General features: G+C 38.2%; 4 protein-coding genes across 6 annotated transcripts; 1 reads left to right on the top strand and 3 right to left on the bottom strand.

Annotated features, from left to right (window-relative positions):
• Positions 1-1,330: 1,330 nt before the first annotated feature.
• On the bottom strand, positions 1,331-6,835 carry LOC121959207 (dual specificity phosphatase 29-like). The gene is made up of 5 exons (XM_042508430.2): positions 5,945-6,835; positions 5,671-5,740; positions 4,309-4,493; positions 2,465-2,685; positions 1,331-1,706 (listed from the first exon to the last, which is right to left on the bottom strand). Exons 3-5 carry the CDS (start codon positions 4,461-4,463, stop codon positions 1,480-1,482), a joined length of 603 nt encoding a protein of 200 aa, XP_042364364.1. The 5' UTR covers positions 4,464-4,493; positions 5,671-5,740; positions 5,945-6,835; the 3' UTR covers positions 1,331-1,479.
• Positions 6,836-6,980: 145 nt separating this feature from the next.
• Positions 6,981-10,119, bottom strand: LOC121958705 (dual specificity protein phosphatase 26-like). 3 transcript variants are annotated; one of them, XM_042507801.2, is made up of 3 exons: positions 9,822-10,119; positions 9,452-9,669; positions 6,981-8,932 (listed from the first exon to the last, which is right to left on the bottom strand). In XM_042507801.2, the coding sequence occupies exons 1-3, from the start codon at positions 9,947-9,949 to the stop codon at positions 8,718-8,720; spliced, it is 561 nt and encodes a 186-aa protein (XP_042363735.1). In that variant the 5' UTR covers positions 9,950-10,119; the 3' UTR covers positions 6,981-8,717. The 3 variants fall into 3 exon arrangements, with proteins under 3 accessions (XP_042363735.1, XP_087926003.1, XP_087926001.1); XM_088069877.1 differs by having other exon boundaries at positions 9,452-9,535; positions 9,822-9,962; XM_088069875.1 differs by having other exon boundaries at positions 9,452-9,715; positions 9,822-9,947.
• Positions 10,120-11,565: 1,446 nt separating this feature from the next.
• Positions 11,566-13,911, bottom strand: LOC121958704 (dual specificity protein phosphatase 13A-like). Its single transcript, XM_042507800.2, has 3 exons — positions 13,435-13,911; positions 13,132-13,349; positions 11,566-13,036 (listed from the first exon to the last, which is right to left on the bottom strand). The coding sequence occupies exons 1-3, from the start codon at positions 13,551-13,553 to the stop codon at positions 12,843-12,845; spliced, it is 531 nt and encodes a 176-aa protein (XP_042363734.2). The 5' UTR covers positions 13,554-13,911; the 3' UTR covers positions 11,566-12,842.
• Positions 13,912-15,271: 1,360 nt separating this feature from the next.
• samd8b (sterile alpha motif domain containing 8b) lies at positions 15,272-23,341 on the top strand. Its single transcript, XM_088069874.1, has 6 exons — positions 15,272-15,505; positions 17,196-17,771; positions 18,859-18,954; positions 19,086-19,203; positions 19,301-19,451; positions 20,472-23,341. Exons 2-6 carry the CDS (start codon positions 17,215-17,217, stop codon positions 20,774-20,776), a joined length of 1,227 nt encoding a protein of 408 aa, XP_087926000.1. The 5' UTR covers positions 15,272-15,505; positions 17,196-17,214; the 3' UTR covers positions 20,777-23,341.
• The last annotated feature ends 106 nt before the right edge of the window (positions 23,342-23,447 follow it).

Genomic DNA, 23,447 nt, shown 5'->3' with positions numbered 1-23,447 from the left:
TTAGCCTCAGAGAAAACAACGGACAGATTGAGCCAAACATGTTTAAATCTCAGTCGCAACTTAACTCAGACAAAGAGCCTGTTTTGCACCAAAAAACGTCGACTAGCAGGTGCATCAGAATGGTAAGTGCAGTTAGCATCTTTATTTGTTTATGTCGTTTGTTAGCTTGTTAGCTTGTAAGCTAACGGGCAGTGGCTGACACGATGATAGTGGCTGTGAAATATAAAAATAAATGGTATCTTTGTAGATGAAGGACACTCCAGTGTCTGATTTACACCCAGAAACGGCACACTCTACCTTGTTTACCGTCTAAACTTTCACTTTGCTAATGCTAACTGTCGCTCTCTGACAAGCCCAGTTTATGCTGCAGGTCTCAGGTTTCTTTGCCAGTGTTGTATTTTAGTGTCTTAGTGTGATAGGTTTGGGAGGGACACAGGTGTAGGGGGAACACAGGTGTAGGAGGACTAAGTGAGTAAAAAAATTATGAATCCCTTTGAAACTTGGAGGGACATCAGTTTCCTTGTGCTACTTTCAGATGCCTTTTATGTGTATTTAAATCTTTGACTTGAAAAAATAGATGGGATTTCTGTCAAAAACATGAAAAAAGGCAATAGGCAGCCTGGTAAAAAAAATGGTCCACAAATTGATTGAACTAATTTCGAAAATTACTTTTTAAAAGCTTGAGGAGTCTAGGAGAAAAAGTTTGACTTGAATTTTGGTGTTAAAATGACAGGTTGAATAATACAAAATAAAGCATGTAATGTGAAATGTCAAATTATTATTTTCTCAAAAGAGAGGTAGAATATAGAAGAGGAAATATTACAAAAATAGCAAAATAAATATGTAAAAATTGATTTAAAATAAGGAAAATATATAAATTGAATATATTAATAATTTAAGATAGAATTATGTAAGTGCTTAAAGTAAAAATAAGTGCTTAAATAATTAAAACACACCTGGTATTATAATAAAACCAAGAAGTAATGAGTACCAAACCATAAAAACCAAGGCTTTGGGTCAGGTTTAGACAGAGGAAATGCATTTCAACAGGGAGACAGTCTTCAGCTCCACAACGGTATTTCGTTGAAGTCTGTTGCCCCACCAATATTTCTCTCGTATTGGACAGTGCTTGCTTTTTCTAACGGTGACATACCTTATTTAGCTTCTACAATGTATGTTTGAATCTCAGATTTTAGGGAAGTGAACAGACATCTCTTCCAGTAGAGAATAGTGAAAACTCCTGCTCGGTGAGGTGGCAGCAATGTGACGCCAATGTCAATGTTAAGTCATTGTTGGTCTTGTTAGTATTTAATAATTACAATAAAAATCATTCAGAGTTTCTAAATCAGTTTAATTTCTTCACAAAATGGAATATTTCTTACAAAGACAAGACAGTTAGATCATTGTTCATATCTTCGCTGTAATATCTACTTCAAACTCAACAAGATAATCCAAATTTATGGACTGATGGGTTTTATCTCAAGTCCACCTGTTGGCGCTCCAGCTCCTCGATGATCCCTGGCAGTGCAGCTTTTGGTCCAGCTCTCGAAGCTGCTCCAGGAAACCAGCATTAGGTGAGATGTTCCTATTGGCGCTGACAGCTTTGATGGCATCCACCAGTGTCATGTTCTCGTGGATCATCAGGTAGGCCAGAACCAAGGTGGACGAGCGGCTGAGACCCATCGCGCAGTGAACAAACACTTTACCTGCCAGAAACAAAAACTTAACATCACTCCCTGCGGATCCCGTTCAGAGCTCAGCCATCCTCTCCCGGCTCTGTGTCTGTATTTACAACCCTGCAACGACTGGATTATTGTGGTGAACTTTATTCCAACTGTCTAATTAGTTACTCCTCTGTGGATTAAAAACCATGCACATCACAGAGAGGAGTACTTCTAACTCCTGGCTAAAAGTTTTCAACAATATTGCAACAAATGTTTCTACACGCGGTAATCCCCGCTTCCTTATCAGGCCCGAGGATTAGGGCGCATAGGAGCACGTAATTGAACTGTCTTGGCGTGTGTGTATTTCTGCTGGGGATTACTGTAGGCCCCGCCACACACTGGAGCCCCCGATCAGCCAGCATGTGAATGAGGAGGCCTCATCTTATTACTGTCATGTCAGATACCGACTTCACTTTGCATAACAGGCCAGGCAGGCACAGGCCACAAACATAATTGTGTAATTTCCATGTCCAATAAAAGTGTTGCTTACAAATTACCAGGGCAATCCATTTAAAACCAATTTTCCTGGCCAAGGTCTGAGCTTATGAGAAGATTACCGTGGGGGAAAGATATTAGCTTGATATTATGTTTAGTGTTTGATTTGCATTTTAATGACTAATACAACTGGGGGCTGCTGTAATGGGAATTGACTGACAAATGTTTCTGTAAAAAAAATGTCTCCCTTAAGTTAATGTGTAGAAATGATGAGAAATACCTTGAGCCCGGCGAGAGCTCCTCACCTGTGGGCGAGCTCAAAGCGTTCTTGATAAAATTGGCAGCTGGGTAAAAGAAGGGACTCAAGTTAAAGGATTCCATGTCAAAAGCTTCCACTCCATGATAAGTGATTTTGGTGTCTCGGTAGAAGCTGGGGCCCGTGTTCACGCTGAACTTCCCATCGGCAGCGTTAAGCACATGCGTGATGTGGTGAGCCTGAAGGGTCCTCTTGTCTTTGGCTGCATACCTAAAGAGAAAAAAGCATAATTATCGATCAGAGGCCATAGTGAAAGAAGGGTATGTCATTTCTGTGAGTACACATGTGACCATTGCGCAATAAGGAATGCCTATAAATTATTTAGAAGTTGGCGTGAGTTAACATTTACTAATGCTTTATAGATAATTAATAAGCTCTTAAATGCATAAATTAAAACAGTGTTTGTGTTGCCAAATTGGACCTACATTTAAGAGACCTTTTAGTCAGTGTAACACAGTAGCTCTCTCTGTTCATCCAAATAACAACAACAACGATAAAAGAATAAATAAATAATTGATCAACCTTTCCCCATAGATGTACAAAAAAAATCCTGGCAGGGAGGTTTATGGATTATACACAAAAACAGATGTTACTACAAAGATGAGTGGCTATTTAGTTTCTTTTCTTCACTTAAAAAACTGCAAACTAAATTCATTTCGCCTCTGTTGTATCTGGGTGGTGATAGCCAGACAACCAGGGCAAATAAAACATTAACAGCAACATTAACATTTTGGTGCATCGACAATAAACATTTTTTATTTAGCAAGTTGGCTTGTTAGCAAGTTCATGTGCTAATGCTTCATTTGTGGCCAAGTTGTGTAAACTGAGCAGCTAAATGAGCTAATGTTTAGTGTCATAGATTGTATATGTGTGTGTGTATATATATATTTATTTACTGTATATGTGTGTGTGTTTATACATATTCTTTACACACAGTCTATGTTTAGTGTATAGCTTACTGTTGATGTTACAGTGGTAACAGTTATAAAGTTGACATGGCAACATGCTAATGTTTAGCAAACCTGGCAACCCAAAAGTACTGCATAACAAGGTGTGCTCACTAAATACTGAAGAATGGTACATTATCATAAAATTTGCAATTACAATTTTTTGCCATTAGGTGGCAACAGAAACAAGCTTTGAACACTGACAATATGGAGAACATGTTAGCAAAAATAATTCACTAAGCTGGCATGAGCCAACAGCATGTATTTGGAGTGTTATGTATGCCAACCAGATTAAAATAGAAATAGACTGTTTAAACCAAACAAGGCTGGAAACGTCCTGATGTGTTGTCATAAAAAAGACGGTTTTGTTGCCGCAAACATGGCTGGAAATGTCATGGTGTGTCATTAAAAAATACCTAATTTTGCCATTTTAAACAGGGCTGGAAATGTACGAATTTGTCCACAGTTAACCAGGTTTATTGCCACAAATGTCAGGATGTTGGAAACGTCCTGACGCAACATTAAAAAATACCGGATTTTACCGCCATGAAAATGGTCGGAGATGTCCAGACGTTTTGTTAAAAATAACCACTTTTGTCGCCAAAAACCCAACTGGAAATGTGTCGACTGTCTGCAAAATTATCTGCTTTTGTTTTTTGTTGGCGGTCTGCTGCTTCCTGCTGTTTTGCAGCCGTATTGCCATGTGTCACTCCATCCAATATCATCCTCTACTTCAGATCAGCAACTCTAAAAATTATGTCACTTTAACATGGTTTGCAGAAACCATGTTACTGGGCTGACTTTAACCATTAATTCCTTATAGTTAATTGTTTTCTAAACCTTTCTTGACACTTTGTATATCCTTTTAAAGCATGCTTGGTCTCACATGTCTCCAATATAGATCCTGGGCTGAACCTCATCCAGATGGTTGCTGCTCCCTTTCTTTGTCCACATCAGCCTGTGGAGCTCTGAAGCTGGGGGGGTCTCATACCTGCCGTCTGCCCCCTCCGGGCTCGCCAAGCAGCTGAGGCCTCTGGGCATGTCTGGATACGCCACCTCTGCTTCTATAACCTGTCGCACAGAAGCACCACAAATGATATCAGCTGGGAGTTTAAGCAGCAGGTATGTTGAACAAACAGAAATGTTCATAATCAAGATGCTAAGAAAGTCACCAAAGTAATTTTCAGTTGAAGCAAGAAAGTGCAGATACAGTTTCAGACACTATCTGATCTCCTTTGAATGCCTAGTAACTCATGACGACTAACAGGCTTTATTGAAAAGAGGTAACGCTGAAAGAGAAACACAATGTGGGATCACACTGAGGATCGTTAATTGGAACATCAGGTATCGAGGCCTTTAAATATAGACTGTAATTATGCCAATAAATGCACTCCACAGCAGCAAAGGACCACAAGAACACATAATTGTAAGTTGACCTTATGATGCTCTCATTATTTTATCTACAGTTCAGCAGCACTTAGGTTTATTTATCTCCAGAGATACAGAAAATTGGTATTCAAGGCCTATAAACATCAGCTTTTCATTTCCTACAGGCAAGTCCAACCTGTGCATTTACAATTTACACACTGTGTGAGACTTATACTGTGCATACTGTATACATTAGCATCCATTTAGGCAGCTGTGTGATTCTGCTCCGGGCTGAGGACGTACAAACGATGTGTGTGCATTGTTACAGTAAAGAAACCGATGGCAGCGACTTCTTATTTGCATTCTGCTGCTGTGCGGAGACATAATGTGGCACTCAGGGTTTGGAGACGTATTGTCGCGTCCGCAGGGATGAGTCGTTGAGACCGACTCTGTTTCAGTGACCTTTTGTTAAGCTGCCGCGGCGTATGGAGGTGCACTCAAACATCATGATGGCTTTATCCATGTCTGCGTGGTTGCATGTGTATGCAAGAAAAAAAGCTGCACCTGACCTGGCATATGCTCCATGCATCGAGCAAAGTGTGTCTTTGCTGAAGTACAACATGTGCCCGCGGTACCTGGAGGCTCTTCTTTCTCCTCATTGATCTATAAGTACAACCCTTCCCTCCCTCCCACAGTCAGGGCAGAGAACTGATTTCCCTGGTGCGCATGTTGAGCTGCAGCGCTGCTTTCATAGCCTCCCCCCTTAGGCTAACCTGTCCTTCCTGCTCTACTTCTGTGTAATTAAAGATGCTATGTATGGGAAAGTGCCCACGGTTAACATGGAGGGCAAATAAAAACGGATTTTTTTTTTTTTTTTTACCTCCTCAGGGCCTCTTCTTGGTGGTTTTATGAATTACACTTCCCTCTTTAGCCTTTCGGATGTGGTTCGTCTGGATTTGTGAGCAAATTAATAAAAGCAGAAAGTGTGGTAATCCATCAGGCAATGCATCACAGTACATCTTCGTTTATTAAAGTGCTTTATAAAACATGTTCACCTATACAGTGCTGTAAATTCACACACTACAGTCTAGTAAATATTTCCCAACAAATATCTGCAACAAATTTGCAACAACACATTGTTAGCAGACACTTGCCTTGGCTGGAAACGTTGCTTTTCAAGGTCTCTCTGTACAAGAGCTACATGTAGGTCGACAGCACAACTGTCTGAGTTCTCCTTGGTAATCTACCCTGCAACCTTTTTTGCTATTTTAACATCTGAATCTCAGCCCAAAATAATTCTGGCATCATCTTCTGCATTCCTTTAAGGTTACCCGAGCTACCAGGCAGCACAGGAGGGAGGATAGGACACGGCTTTTTCAATAGCGAGAGAATTAGATCAGTGCAGCTGACACAGTCTCTACTGAGATTCTGCTCCACAGTGAAATGTGTGTTAAATCAACATCTGGACGTTTGGTCAGGAGTTTCTGATCTTTTTTACATCATATTTAATTGAAAGCACAAAAAACTGATTAAAGGTTTACACTAAAAAATTCCTTACGGACATTCAAAACCCTAAGGCCTAAAACATAAAAATAATACACCAAGAGAATTACACAAGAAAAAGATGAACACTTGTACAAATGATACAAACATTTATTTATATCATGTAAAGTTTACTATTTGCAAAATGCATTATGTTTCTTGTACCCAAATACATGATCCGTAAATGATAAATTACACTGATATTTAACCTGTGACTCAACACCGTGCCATACAATTCAGTCTGTAATATGTGTGTGATGCAGTGAGGTTGAGAAATAAATTATCAATCAGTTCTATTAGTCACATTTCATAAAATACAGTAAAGTTGAATCACTGATTTATTATTTCTCAAGCAACCGTCTTAAAATCAGTGCTGCCAAACTACTACATAGTAGATGCGAGTGTCTTTTTTTGTTTGACGCACAATGATTTCATGGACAATCAATGATCTGAAACCTTTTGAGGTACTGTGATGATCAGCTCAACTGACTCGATGAATACACCAAAGGAATACCGTACTGTGAACACTGATCGTTTTTTTTTCTTTTTGAAGAGACGGATGAGATTGATTCCCATTTTGAGTTTGAATGTTGAATTGCAGAAACATGTAACCCTTTTCTGAGTCATCCACAGATTTTACAAAAACAAAAAAAGATGCTTTTTAAAAACATTTACAGTGAGACATTTGGTCCATTCTGTTGTAATACAAAGTGAGGAGCTGAAGACAAAAGAAATCCGACAAGAATAAAAGGTAGCTGAAAGACAGTCATCAGATCTCCTTATCATTTCCATTCATTGTTCAGTCATTTTCACACCATGTTGCATTAAGTTTCCAAACTGTCATTTTGTTAAGAAATTCTGTTTTTAACATCGCTGTCTGCAAAAACATAGAAAAAAGAAAAATAACACAAGAAAGTCCTTAATCACCTTAACAGGTCCATGAAAATGTAGCCTAATGCAGTTCATTTAAAAAAAACCAACAACAAAATTGGATTCTAATAGAGAGAAAACTGTTCAAGTTCATTATTATACTTTAATACTAGTGGCGCAAGCTTTGTATAGCTTGACCTTAGGGTGGCGCCAGAGGAAAGGCGCCGCTGTTACTAGTGGAAGACGTCACCGTCACATCTCTACGATTTTGGTGCAGCTTCCTCTTAGTTTGACGACTGCAGACCTTCGCAGGCTCAGCTGAGCACTGAGCTGAATGCTAACATTTGTAAGTGTGCTAACTTACTGCTATTTTGCTTCCACTGATGTTAACTAGCTTACTGGATGCTAACGTGCTGTTAACAATATATCATGTTAGCATGATTCTGTAAAACAAACAAAAACAAATGGGAAAGCTGCACACTAACATTTATTTAATCTACTCAGCCCTACGGTTTTTATGTTAGCATGCTAACATAATAAATGTTGACATGCTAAGTGTTTACTGTTAGCATGCTAATGGGATTTTTAGATGCCTACATCAGCATGTGAATTGGCTAATGTTTAGCAAATAATGTTTAGTCTGTTAATGTTTAACATGTTGATGTAACATGCTAATATTCAGAATAACCCGAAGAAGGCAATATTTGGTGAAACATTAATCATGTGTATTGCATATGAAAACATTAAGGTATGAGTTTGCAGATTTTTCCTTCTTCCATTAACTGAAATGTTAATATTAATGTGTTATCAGGGAAGTACTTGAATTTGGCACTCAGAAATATAAGTACTGAAATAGCTTTAAAAAATTCTTGAAATTAGTACTTAAAATTAAGAGGAGAAGACAATAGTGAATTATTATATGAAACAATATTAAAACATTTTTGACTAGGAAGCCAAGAATGACAGTGCTTGCAGTTATTATCTAATGCTGTATGAGCTCAGCTGGTTGGTTAACACCAGTAGACCAAAAAAACTGCACCGAAGCATCATACGTGTTAGTTATTTTTCTGCTAACTGACAGTGTGATCGATGATTATGGAGGAAAACTTTTCATTCTTGAGACTACAAAGTGTGTTTGAGTGCTTGATTGAGCCCATTTTATCTCCATACAGGTCCACTTCCGCAGAGTCAGCCATGTTTTATCAACAGTAGCCCAGATTGGACAAACTTGCAATTTCACGTTTTTGCATTGGCCACAGTAGTTTTCCTCAACATGTTTCAGTTGGGTGCAATCTTCAGTCTCACCACTAGATGCCACTTAATCTTACACACTAGACCTTTAACACTTAACATGCTAATATGATGTATTAGCATTCAGTCATCAATTGAATCAAATTTCATAACAGTCCCTTAGAAATATTTCAGTCAGAATCAGCAGACTGATCGGCATCACCATCCCGAGACAGCACGCAGCTGTATGGTTTAAAAAAAAGAAAAAGTGTAATTTTCTCTTGATTACAGGATATGACAGGTTTTTTTCTTTTTCCTCGTCAGCTGGAGATCCAGATCCAACAGCAGAGCCAGGAAATTCCTGTTGGGGTAAATGGCTCTCTTCTGGATCAGCTTCTGCAGAGCCTGTTTGAGCGGGAGGTGATGGTAGATCATAAGGTACGCTAACACCAAGGTCGATGACCGGCTCATTCCCATGATGCAGTGCACCAGAACTTTCCCTGAAGAACAGACAAGATGAAGGGAGAGAGGTGGGGGTGTGAAGGAAGGATGAGTGAGAGGCCTCAGTCTTATTAATATCATACATGACTGCCCGTCTCACGCTGTGGTCTTTCTTTCTGCCTGCTGTGAGCTAAAAATAGTGCCCACAATTCATCGCCTTTGTTCATTTAAGGTCCCTTTGCAGGCCGGGCCCGACTGTCTCTTTAATCCCAACTTGTCCTCTGCTTGATAGCTTCTTTGAAAGGAGCCATGGTCACATTATAGACTTAAATTCTGCAAGGTAAGACCCTTATTACTACTGCTGGCTGAAAAATACACTACCATTACAAGTTGTGTTACATTGTGGCGACAGGTGACATTGAAAAGGCGGCGTGATGGGAGAATTTGTGGGTTTATTAAGGAGTGAAATAAAGGATGTGATGTGCAGGACTTCAAAAAAAAACAAACATATTTTTTAGCAATTATAACTCACAGTGCAGTAATGTGACAAGTCATGTGAAAAAGAAGAGGAGTCTTACCATCAGGTGACTTCAGAGCTTTGTGAATGAAATCAGCTGCAGGCTTGAAGTAAACATCCAGATCAAAGTGCGTCGAGTCATCTGCTGGAATGCCACAATACACAAAGCTGTTGCCATAAAAGCTTTGGTTCCCTATGCAGCCTTGCTTGGAGTGAGCAGCGTTTAATACATGAGTTATACCTAATTTCTGCAAGGCAGCCTTGTTTTGGGCTACTGCCCTAGCAACACAAAGAGACAGAAAGAAGTTCAAGACATATGTGAAGGCTATAAGCAACACAGCACAATGTATTTGCACCAGAGAAACACAATTATTTGTGAGAGTTAATTAAAACAAATAGTGAGCCAAGAGTGAAATAAATTGTATACTTACACATTTCCTATGTATATGTTTGGCCAGACTTCATCCACCTGGCTTAGATGTAGTTTACATGAATCCAAAACCTTCTGCAAATCCTTCACACTTAAATATTCCTTTTTCTTTCCTTTCAAGATTGACATTTTAAGTCCAAATCCCCACCTCTTGGATCGATTGCTGGTCCAAATGTTTGTTGTATCAAAGCCGTTCGCGTCAACTCCGGCTCAGGATGATGTGTACGAGCAGGTGTTTGTCTGCTGTCACTGGACAGTTACCCAATTTAGTACTTAACCTAGCGTGTAGTCTTACTCGTGCGGAGGGCAGAATAACAAACAGAGCAGCCCGAGCTCTGCTTTTCACACAGCGGTGGGACTCTAATTTAATAAGCCTCAAACAGAGATGAATCATCCCATAAAGCAGTGATAATTGGATGCAATTATGGACAGAAAATGTTTAAGTGCATTGCTTACACTGGATGACAGAGAGTCCAACGTAATGCAGCATTTATGGAGCCGAAATGCTGCAACAGCTTCGCGCAGCTAGTTTACCGCTCTGACATAAATATCTTGTGAAAGCAAATTGGCTGAAAAAAATTAAGCTTTGCCGCTGGCTGCACATGACATCAAACAGCCCTCACACCGCTGCAAGTGTCTCTTTTAGCTCTCCTATTATGTCGCGGGTCAATTTCACCCATTCCAGCTTTCAAATTGAAGAAAAACATAATTAACCTTCATGAAATGTAATGACCTCACTTCATTCGGTGTCATGAATGTGTACGCAAAATGCAGGCGCAGTGAGGTGTTGTGAAAAGTCAGTACTGATGTTGTACACAACATCAGTCAATAAATGTCTCCGGGTCATTTTAAACCTGGAGACAGTTATTGATCGATTATTTAAAGTGCAGCTTCTGCTTATTGATGCATCTGCAGTGGTGTGTGTGTGTGTGGTAGGACCAAATCCCACATGATTCATGCATAAAAATAAAATCCATATCTGTGTGATTCTGGTGCGATCCAGATGCAGCTGTAGTTGTGAAGAGAAACTTATCCAAGTATGGATCAGAAATATTAATGATAGATATATTCACTGAATTCCAGATCTCTGAATTCTTGCCACATCGGTCACATTGAAAGCTGAGGCATATTGTCAGGTTTCAGAAACGTATGTTCTCAGAAAAAATCCTGAACATAGACGTTTTTTTTTTTTTAGTATTTGACTCACCAATATAAAATTGACTAAAATCTAATCAACCACTTTACAGAAGGAGAGGACATTGAAACTGACAATACATGTGTTAAATTCAGGGAAAAAAATCAAACTTAAAGATGTATTGTGCATCGTTCTGCTCAGTATGCAGGCGCAGCGTTATAACGAAGATCAACTGAGATTTTGGCAGTTAAAACATTGAAATTTCACTTGTACAGAAGATCAGTTATCATATTTTTGGCCAAATACCTCGATATCAACGTTGTGACAATAGTCGCTGACTATCAGTGCTTTCGCAAAAATATTTACATTATTAGATTTTTGACAAATAATCATCAGTAATGTGTGTATAATCACCAGATTACATGAAATCTAGCAGATGGTAAACAGCAAACTGGATATCGTTTTAGTGGACGAGAGCAAAATAAGTTGACACAAGAGGAGAAAACCAGCAGCAGTAATGTTAAAATATTTAAGTTTTCAGCTTTTGACGGGATTTAAAACCGAATGTTTTAAGGCAAAAACACGGGCGATCTGGACATTACTAAGAAACTTAACATAAAATAAGAAACAAAACTGCCGTATTTAATATAATTTATTCCATTCTTTGTCAACATTACGGCATCACCATCACAACATATCGTCATGCATGTTTCGTTACATCGTCCTGCCACGTCGTCGCTCTGTTAATGTCTTTCCTCTGCTGTCCAGGAGGTGCTGTCTCTCTGCTGTAAACGGTCTCCCTGATTCTGTGTGCAGCATAAGCAGTTAAAAGCACATAATAAAACAGCTATAAGAGTCTGGTACCCTCGGGAAATGACATCACGTTACTGTAATTCAGCCTTTAAAACCAGGAAAAGACAACACCTGTGGTATTACAATACCCAACATCTCAGACGAAATCTCGTCTGAAATCACGATATCAATGTAATATTGATATATTGCACATTGACTGCAGACCACACTGATTACTGAGTTTTCATGATCTAACAAACTTCATTATAATTTTAAAAATCCAGAGTTCATGAGTACAAATTCTACCAGTACAACTCAACACATCCAAGAGATTTTCGAGACAGCAGCAAAAGAATTACAATTATTTATAAGTTATATAAAAATACAAAATGTGTTTTTTCAAATGAAGTTCTCGTGACTTTTTTTGGGTGTAAATGCTGTTTCAAAGCGTCATTGAAAACTTTTATCAAATATTCCTGAAAGACATCACGTTTTCAATGTAGTAAATTCACGCATTTGTCAACTCTTCATCTTAAATGATACTAGATTAGACACTTTATCAAATCCTTGCAGCGTGAAGCTTTAACTGTTAATACTCATGTACAAATTCACAGAAGCAAAACGCGTTCTCTTGGAAAAAAAAGAACTGCCCTGTTTTTTTCTGAATAGTGAGATTTATTATTTTAAAATTATGGATAAAACAATTGCTTTTATTACATTTGCTGACAAACTGATGCTTCGTATGAGGAGGTAAATGTTGACAATTACGTTGATCATCACTTTAAAATGCACTTAAACTCTGCTTAGAACTAAAAAATACTGTTATAAACAATCTATTGATTGTTTATGTTGTTTTAAAGTGAATATGCAACACAACATATTTTTTTCAACATAACACAAAAGTTAAATGGATTCAGTCTGCGTTAAACACAGCGGCAGGGTCAATAGATTCAGTACTACTCTTAAATTAACTGATTAAAGCCTAAGTACAGTATCTCTGGCAGATGTTGAATTGTTCATTTATATTGACAAAAAATGGCATTTGAGGTTCTGCAATCTAAAAAGTCAGTTTGTTTTCGAGGTTGTTTGGGTCACTCATGATGTCTTGCGCAGTTTCATGTCCAACGCACGAAGCTGTTTGAGGAATCCTCTGTTTGGGAAAATCCATCTGTGCTCTTTGACCTTATTGATGGCCTCGAGCAGGGTGTAACGGTGCTGGATCATTAGATAGGCCAGGACAAGAGAGGCAGACCTGCTCACTCCAACTGCACAGTGGACAAAAACCCGAGCTGGTGAAGAAAAACAAAAGATTACTGGGATTTTATTGTGGAGTGACTTGCAGAGACGAACTGAGTGACAGTAAAGCAGCACGATGTGTATTTACCACCAGCTGTATCGAGTGCACTTTGAATGTACTCAGCAGAGGGAAAGAAATAGCGAGAGAGGTCAAAGGACGGTGAGTCATCTGCAGGCACTCCATAATAATCCACAGTGGAGCCGTAGAAGTCATGACTCCCCTGACAGTGCATCCTCCCATGAGCTGCGTTCACAACATGAGTGATTCCCAGCTTCCACAGACTGTAGCGATCATTGGCCACCGACCTGCGGACAAGGGAAAAAAAGGGATAAAAACTGCAAAGACTAAGAGTTACTTGTATGTTATAAGCTGCCAAGAGCAAAAACTTACATGTCACCAATGAACAGGTTGGGCCAAACTTCATCCACATGATTACCAAACCTTTTCCCTCCATACAAAACCTTCACCAAGTCTTTTACTGACGGAGTGGCAGGTGAAATATCGCTCATTGTTGACTTTCTATTTGCCTGCTGCTCTTAAACTACCAGTTTGTGTGATTTCTTCTTCCATTTATTTTCTGTTGAGGCTTTACTACAGCCATGTTGGTACTGACAAGGACAGGTGTCCTTGGTCTAAAATTAAATTAGAGAGTCTTAATCTAAATGTCGGTCATTGTTGGTTATTGTGGTATTTTGTAGCTTTTAATTGCATAAATGTTTTCTTTCTTTCTTTTAGTAATATGCCTTCAACATCCTATTTAGCCATTTGGTAAAGCACATTTTGAGTCACTATATCTTAATCAAACAGACATAAGGGCTCTGTTTGGTGGGATTTTCAAAGGTTGGCGTGTTTATTCGACTTTTTATAGTTTCAGCTGTCTTACTGAACAGATTTATGTAACTATATAAAAATAAAAATATATTAAGGGTCATATCTTTTTTTTTTTTTAAAAAAAAGCATGCTCCACCAAACGGTTGATATGGCCTTTTATGGCAGAAGTAAGAAAGCTAAGCTAATGAAATTAAAACTGACTATTTTCTCAGATATAAATGAACTTTCATTGTTGAGAAATGAAGCATTTATTGTTTTCTTTTATATATACTGTGAAAAAGAAAAAAAAAAATTCTGTCTGAAACCATAATTTACCAAATAGTTGAGTTAACCTATTGTGGTAAAAGTAATGATGCTCTAGAAGGATTTAACCCTTCAAAACCTGGATCATCATCAGTTCTTTTGTGCTGCGTTTTGACACCTTTCACAAGCTTTCGAACCTTTAAAATCTGAGAAGGTTTGATTTCTTTCAAAAACAGGCAATCAGCAAATTGGCATAAAATGTACTGGAAATTGTAATAAATGATTATATTATATATAATTCATTTATTTATTTTTTTATTTTGTTACTCTTTAAGAATTCCTTCTGGCAATGTTTATCATTGTAAGTATTATTATCTTATTCAGAAATATATTTATTTTTATTAATGTGTGTTTTATATTTGTCTTTATTGTTATAGTCCTTATTGCTGTCTACACATTTCTCTCTTATTTTTACAGTTATTATATACAGTTAGTTGTTTTTCTTACTACATCATCTTACCTGTGTTGTTGTTGTTGTTGTTGTTGTTGTTATTATTTAATATTTTTATTATCATAATAATTAATAATAATAATTGTTGTTGCCAGAGATGATATTCTTGTTGTTAGTTTGTTGTTTATTCAAAACATTTGTGTTTTTCATATACAATTGTAAGTCTCTTATATGTTAATTCAAAAGCTGAAAAATAGTTATATTTTGTTTTTTAAAAAAGCTAAATATATATATGGAGAGAGAGAGGGAGTAAGAAAATCAATAAAAAAAATTAGATTTAAAAAGCCTAGAGGAAAATGCCCAGAAGTTATATTTAAAATGATATAATTACATATTTAAAATTAGGCTAGAGAAAAAAAAGATATTTAACATTATTATTATATTTATTCTTTTTCTTTTAATTTGGCACATTTTTCAGGTTATTTACTGTTCCTGATACTTTTGTGCTAATTGTCTTTTTTATTTATTTATTTATTTATTTATTTACAATATCTTGCTAATATTTGGGTTATTTTCCGTTGCTCATTGCCTCCTTTTCATGTTTGAGAAAGAAATCAAATCAATTTGCTCAGGTTTCTAGTCTAAAGGGATAAAAACGCTGCAGTAACCTCTTGCCACCGGTGGGTGTCGCTGTTGGCCCGCTGGAGTCAGGCCTACGCTAAGCAGATTTTACATGCGCAGCTACTCTGGTCATTACCGCCTTGTGTTGTCAACATAATGCTAACCAGCGCGAAGTCAGGGCGAAATGATTTCCACCAACCCCGTGTTATTGCAACAAGCGCTAAAACGACTTCTCCAGATCCTCGTGAGATGCCGTTTAGCTAGCTAGCTGAATAAATACGTTTCCGTGTCGTCTTCTGTCACATCTCAGTCCGGGTGAGTGAGCGTGAAGCACACGCACCGATCAAGCTAGCAGCTAATAGCTTGCTACGTTAGCCACAGCTGAATTAGCCTGCTTGGGAAGAGTTGTTGTGATAAATGAGAGGATGCTGTCGCTTGATTTCATGTCTAACTCGGGCATATTTGTGCTTAAATACACAGTCAAAAACCAGGTTGGTTAGTTATTTAACAGTATACTGCTAGGAGTTAGTGGTATTAGCCTCTGGCCCCACCTTATAGATAGCTAGTGATGTGGGTCAGTGCAGGTGGGTGGTTTTTACTGGGCAAAGTTACTGACCTTCTGTACACATAAAGCTGCTCTGCACACAATATAAGCCACAGTGCTTTCATATCATGTAATCCATCTACAGGCAAAGATGCTAGCATGGTATGAACACCTTGGCAATCCTGGTAACACACTTTAAAGATATGGTTTGCTGCCACTTACTATTTAAACGAGGATTACTCAGTTTGGTGTGGAGGATAGTGGTTGGACATAATATTAAAAAAAAATAATAAGTGAAAGGTATACTTGAGTAAAAGTACAGATTTCTTACCAGAAAATGACTGGTAGAAGTTGAAGTCATCAGTTTGAATATTACCTGAGTAAAATCTTCAATTATTTGATATTTACTTTTCTTAAGTATCAAAAGTAAGTTTATGAAATTAAATGTATCAGCTCTAAAACATTTTTTTTGTGTGTGTCAGCATATGATAGATAATTTGCGAGGCAAATAAAGGTAATCTTTTATGTTACAATAACCATTTAGGCAAAATGTTTGCTTTAATTTAGTTAATAAGAAAAGCAGTCTTAAACCTATCCCAGGGGCATAAAAAAAGTCTTAAAAACTCTTTAATTTACCATGCCCTTAGCTGCAGGGATGCTGTTAACCCTTTGAAACCTGAGCAAAGGGGCTTGATTTCTTTCAAAAACAAGGGAGGAATGCAATGAGCGATTTACCATGAAGAAGCAAGAAATTTTCAAAAAACAAACAAAATAATACATATGCACAAGCAAGAAAAGAAAAGAAAAACAAACAAGCAAGGTATATGTATGTGTATACACACTTTTTCTGTATAAAAATTTAAACTTTAAACAAATAGTTCGCTCATCCCTCCCTGCCGTCCTTCCCTTTTTTGTAGTTAGTAACTAAAATGCTCAGAGTACATGTAATGGAGTAAAAGTGTACATTTTACTTAGAAAATGTACTAAAGTAAAAGTTGAAAGAAATATTAAAGTACAAATACTCCCAAAAGTACTGTAACAAAGTATTAGTGCTTACATTACAGTACTGCTAACAAATTACTCTCCATGACTATGTCAAAAGCTACTGTCTCGCCTGGGAAGGATGTCTGCTCCTTCACCCACATTTCTAGGGTGTGTGTCTGTGCAAACCTAGCAAAGTCTTGCCTCATATGTTTGCTCAGGCTGTGGCTGCTCAGTTTGCTTGTGTAGCTCAGGGATTGTCTTAAACTTGTTTATCACTTCTAATTTTCTCTCACAGTGAAGCTATTTTCTGTCTACGTGGCAGTATTTCATGGTTTGTTGAGAATTAGTATTGCTGATTCAGAGAAAATAAAGAACACTTACTTCTCCTTAATATTCCTTTATTTCGTGGATAGGAAGTTATTTTGACAGTGAAGAAGAGCTCACTGGTTTATGTTGAAATTTTGTACTTTTCTCTAGCCATCAGAGTGAGGAGGAAATGACCCAGCTGAGCGTCCGCCGCTGGACGCCCAAACACGTCGCCAAGTGGCTGAGGGAAGAGGGCTTTTGTGACTATGTGGACCTGCTGTGCAACAAGCACCGGCTGGACGGCACCAGCCTGCTCGCCCTCAGCGAGTACGACCTCCGCTCGCCTCCTCTGGAGCTCAAGGTGCTGGGGGACATCAAGCGGCTGATGGTGTCCATCCGCAAACTACAGAAACAGAACATTGATGTGTTGGAGGAGCTGGGTCTTCCCTTCGATGGCCACTCTCCGACAGGCTCCGGAGGCAGTTTGGACTGGCTGTGCAATGGAGACCCAGGCAGAGACTGTGACAGCACTGACACGGCGCCAGTTGGAGAGGAGTATCACCAGTACACTAATGGGAAGTACAAGCAGCAGACGAGGCGCCTGGATCCGGAGTACTGGAAGACGGCTCTTAGCGCCATCTATGTGGTGTTTGTGTTCGGGTTCACGTCATTTGTCATGGTCATAGTGCACGAGAGGGTGCCTGACATGCGCACATACCCTCCACTGCCAGATATTTTCCTAGACAGGTGGGTGTGTGTCCACAAAGACATTTTTTAAGTCTTATTTTTATAACCTGGGGAACTACATAACCAAAAAAAAAAAGCCATTAGTCAGCTGTAAAATGCCAAAGATAGTCATTATTTTTCAGCTGTCAGAATATCACACCAGATGGTCGGACAGTATAATTGCCCTACTTCCTTGTAGCGTGTTTCTATTATTGTCCTCACATATTCCTGACGGGCTAGCTTTGGTTCAAAGAGACCTTTGAGTGCTTTTTTTTTTCTTAAGTGACCTACTTTGAAGCGTGAACTGTTGTTTATGACCAGCTTTGAGCTTTGAATGGAATTTCTTTTTATGTTTATTAGGGGAGGTGATTTCGGGGAAACACCGATGTGTATTTGGCTTGATAACACATGGGGACGTACCATTTAGCGGATTGAGGGTCCATATTTTTGATATAAAATCGGTCATGGTGTTAGAAACTTTGAACACAGGAATAAGTTTGTCATATTTATGATGATGTGTCAAGGGTCTTTTTAGGGCTGAGACTACTCAGTTCAACTCGGCTCAGCTTTATATTGCACCTCGCATGCAAAAATGCCGCCCAAAGTGCTTCTCGAAACAAAACTAACAACGCAGACAAAAAAAGAATAAAATAAACAACCATAAATAAAGTTTTGCAGGACTAGAAAATTGCAATTATAAAATATTAAAACCCACTAAATAAAAGTCTATAGAATATAATAAACTCCAGGGATAAAATAAAGTGAAAATCTATTATTAAAACTAAAGCTGTAGCATATTTCCAAATTAAAAGCCAGATTTAAAAAAAAAGGTCTTTAATGTGAAAATAAGTCATTTTTTTTCTATCAATACTTTAAGAAGTAAATAAATGTTTTTTTTCCCCAAATAATTGTCAAAAAAACAAAACAAATGTAATGACATGAAGCAGATAAAAGCAGAAAATCCTCACATTTTAGAGATATGACCAAAGTTTTTGTATTGATAAATGACTTGAATCAATAAATGGAGGCTAATAGTTGCCAATATATACATATATATATATTTTGCGAAACAACTAATAAGCGACACTTCTCTCCCTCTTTTCGACAGCGTGCCTAGAATACCTTGGGCCTTTGCGATGGCTGAAGCATGTGGAGTGATCCTCTGTAATGTCTGGTTGCTGGTTCTGCTGCTCCATAAACACAGGTAACGTCCTGACAGTCTTTCACATCACTACATCGTGATCACTGTTGGGATTGTGCCGTTTGACACCTACAGCTTGTCCCTTATATCGACGCCGCGGAAGATCTGGGTTAACCGTCTCCTTTGACTTTCAGGTCTATCCTTTTACGGCGCATGTGCAGCCTCATGGGGACGGTGTTCATGCTGCGCTGCATCACCATGTTTGTCACCTCCCTGTCTGTGCCGGGACAGCACCTGCAATGCTCAGGAAAGGTAACACAAAATGAGTTTTCTGAGTATCTTAAACGCTCCATCTGTGACGCTTTGAAACAGCACAGTGCTGATGGTTTCACTTCTTTTGTCCATCTAGATGTACGGTGACATGTGGGCCAAACTGAAGAGAGCTGTGGCCATCTGGAGTGGTTTTGGGATGACCCTGACAGGAGTGCATACATGTGGTGACTACATGTTCAGCGGCCACACGGTGGTCATTACCTTGCTCAACTTCTTTGTCACAGAGTGTGAGTATCTTTTATGTCTTAGGTTGTTTTTGTAAATTTGTGTCACATGCAGTAAAGAAGAGAACTACATAAAGTAATCCTTCACCCCTCAAATGACCATTCGTTCATCACTTACTCACCCTGCGTTATGTAAACTTCATAAAAAAAACCCAGAAAATTCTTGATGAATTGAAGTCATGGGTCTATTTTTAACAACAATCTGTTTACAAATTCTCACAAAACTCATACATTATAAGGGAAATCTCATTTATCCAATGGTATGCTCCCCTTTTTTTTTTTGAAATTACAGGGAAGTCAACTAAAACTAACCTGTCTTCAAAGCCAGACTCCATTGAGAAAATGGCAATAAAACTTGCTAATTTGCTCCTTTAAAGTTGATTATGTGATGCTCAAGGCTTTTTTTTTTTTAGCTTTTCGGGGGATGTTTGTCTGCTCGTGATCAGTGTTTTCCTACCATCTAAAAAAGTTTTTCAACAACAATTTCGGTTATTATTCGGCATCATCATTTCTATTGAAGGTCTAAATGTAATTTTCAGCCTGTAATTTTAATGCGCAATGTGCAGTTTTATATCCTGTTAAATATATATCTCAAAATACTAAAATAGTCTTTTGTGTTAAACACAAGAAACTCAAACATGATTTTGTACTACGAATAATCTGTTTTTACTTTGTGTTGAGACTTACAAACATCTCCATTTAATATTGTTATCGTAGTTGCAGCATTCATTCATGGAAATCATGATAAATAATGAGCCGTAATTAAAATCTGTGAGATCAGAGGGTTAAAGTAAATCATGAGGAAGACGCATGAAGATAGAGAAACAAAGTGGCCATATTAGTCAACATTGTCCCTTTGTTGCCATCTAGTGTCCTTCACTGGTATTACCACTGAAATAAAAACTAGTCCTCACTCTGAAACGGGCAGAAATAATCTGTCACCGAAGGATATGATTAGATTCCTAATAAAATATAATCTTTGTATGTATTGTAAACTTTTCTTTCTATTCATTTCACAAACAGACACCCCAAGAAGCTGGAACTTCATTCACACGTTGTCCTGGGTCCTGAATCTCTTCGGCATCTTCTTCATCTTGGCTGCGCACGAACACTACTCCATCGACGTCTTCATAGCGTTCTACATCACTACCAGACTCTTCCTGTACTACCACACTCTAGCCAACACCCGGGCCTACCAGCAGAGTCGACGAGCTCGCATCTGGTTCCCCATGTTCTCCTTCTTTGAGTGCAATGTCAACGGGCCCGTCCCCAACGAGTACTGCTGGCCCTTCTTGAGACCTGCAGTAATGAGGAGGCTTATTGGATAATCAACAGCAGCGGCGGCGGTACTGTCAGACACTTCTTAGCCTGTGCTGTTTAGTCTGCTTTGTCAAGTTGCCAACCGAGGCGGTGTGCGATATCTTCATCAACAAAAACAGCTGTTGTGATCCTGTTAGCACTGAGGCCTGATGGGATAGACGGAGCCATAACTTCTTATATACCGGGACTTATCTTCAAACCTGCCTCCCCTGTCACCACTTTTAGGCGGATTAAACAAAATCCACAAAACCTCACAGTTTCTTAAAAGCCCCATCAACAGTGTTAGCTTGGTTTTGCAAAGCGAACACAGTGGAGATATGTCTCATTTATTCAGTTGCTTATTTTTCCTCTAAAGGGAAGTCATTTCATGTAGCATGAACTGCTTTTATCAGCACCTCCCAACCTAAAGGGATGGCTCAATTTTTTTGAAGTTGGGTTGTATAAGGTACTTATCTACAGTCAGTATGTTACCTAAAGGAGATGACAGTCTGCACATTAGCAGTTTAGAAAATCAGGCAGGAGTAACAGTACAGAAGCTTAGCGATGCACTGCTGTGGGAGAGGGCTGCGGAAAAATGTAACCTAAAAAAAGCCAACATGCAAAGATTAGTTAAAGCGTACGCTATATTCTGAATATTTTCTAGGGCTGTTCTTGACTCTGAATTATGTCAGTGAAATTAGATTTTGACGTTATGTACAAATATTTGATGATTTTGTTTTTCCATGTAAGTTATAAAGTTTAATCAGGGCTCAGCAGGATGTTCAGTGTGGCAGCGGTTTCTGACTGATTCGAATCTCCGACTTTCATCGCTGTAACTTGCCGTCAGCCCTTTCCAGCAGGGAACTAAAGCTGTTTGATCGAACTCTTAAAACCCACCAGACAAAAAAAATAATTTTACCATGCAGAACGCAGGAGTTGCTGGGCCACCTCTGCCTCGATTGGTTATTTATTTTGTGTTATTTGGTGACTTTAGTGTTTTATTTCAGCCTCACCAAAGTCACACGAAAACGCAAACTAACGAACTGACCAGCAACTCCTGTGTTCTGCAAGGTATAATTACTGTTTTTGTTGAAGGTGTCTGGAGACTTTGAAGAGAGCGAATTAATGGCTTTAGTTCCTCGTTGTAATGGGCTGATGGTAAGGTAAAGTCGTGGAAATATTCTAAATATCGCGTACACTTAAAACCACAATATGTAGCAATTCAGTTCTGTGCGCTTCGGCGCCAACAGAAGGTCCTTTCCTTTATTTCTTGCAGTTCTTTCTTTACGTTTAACTGGAGTGCTCTGTGAGAATTAGATGCCATTCTCTCTGTTAAAAGTCGGTGTACTATCAGATCAACTTTGAGACTGCTATTTTAAGGCAGAAAAGCTATATAATATTGCTATAAGCTAATATTGATTTTTGGAGGTGGCCAAAATATGTTTTGCTGCGGCCCCCATCCATAGCAATGCATTGCTTATCTTCAGTGGCGATACTGCTGCCTGCTTCTCCAAACTGGGGGTGCGCTGACCGCCGTCTACTGTATAAATACTTTATACAACCCTACTTCAAAAACCTTTTTCTTTTGAAAATATTTAGTTGGCACATGATAAAAAGAAACCACATTAAAAAAATCTCAGGCAGCAGTGTAACTAACTCTTCACAGCAGTTAACCATTTTCTGTGCAATTTAAATACATGATCATTTTAAAGATTACTGACTGAAAGTTTTGTCTTACCTCCCACTTTGTAATTTATCAAAGCTCTACGGACCACTGTTAAAGCAATATGTAAAGATCTATGCTACATTTGCTTTTTTTCTTGTACAGCAAAATGTATTGAGAAACAGATGTCACTTTTTTGCCATTGAGAGTCTTTTCATTCCTTGAAATTATGTTTTGACGATGTTACTAAATATTAACAGATTAATTCATGGCTCTTGAAAAGATGTATGATAATGTCATTATCAGCCAAAAACAAGGAATCAAAGATTTATTTCCAGCTGTCTTAAATATAATTCCAGTTGCCAATTACCTTGAGTGTTATGATAGTTTTCTCTGTGTAGAAATGTCCCAAATCTTTCATGTTTACTGTTGGATAGTTGTATAATGTCTTTTTTGAAATAATCATACAGTGTAAATGATAATAATCCTTTGACATTAACCTGTAGTAATAGTTCTTCAAAAATATCCTCAAATTTGTATGTATTTGTTTATATTAATTTATTTCATTTTGTAACAGTCAATAGGTATTTTTATATTTCATATACAATGTTACGGCAACATGCACATGGAGAAATATGTTTACAGTTGCTCTGAACTATTTATTTGAAACACAATGTGCTTTTTAAGTGTAATGTTGATTTCAGATTGGCCTCTACGTTTCATCGAGTGAAATTGTTTTAAGAGAGATGTTGTAATTGATGTGGCCGTTACAGCATGTTGGAGACGTTTGTTTTTCTAAATGGAGTTGACAGTCGACGACACATCCGTTCATCGAGGAGTGATGCTGTTGTGTTCATTTGCTCATGCGAAGCCACGTTACTCGTTTCATGTCTCGTTCAGTCATTTCCATTATTAAAGAGCTGAAATCAAAGACCAGTTTGTTATCTTTATTTCCCACTCAATGCACAATTGCATAATTAATGTGCATTATAAAAAGACATACTATATAAAGTCGTCAGCATCAGAAACTGTTAGTT

The sequence above is a fragment of the Plectropomus leopardus genome, chromosome 19, assembly GCF_026936395.1.
Source record: "Plectropomus leopardus strain MGB_pleo_1.0 chromosome 19, ASM2693639v1, whole genome shotgun sequence".
Taxonomy (NCBI): Eukaryota; Metazoa; Chordata; class Actinopteri; order Perciformes; family Serranidae; genus Plectropomus; species Plectropomus leopardus.
This window is presented reverse-complemented; position numbering and strand designations above follow the sequence as displayed.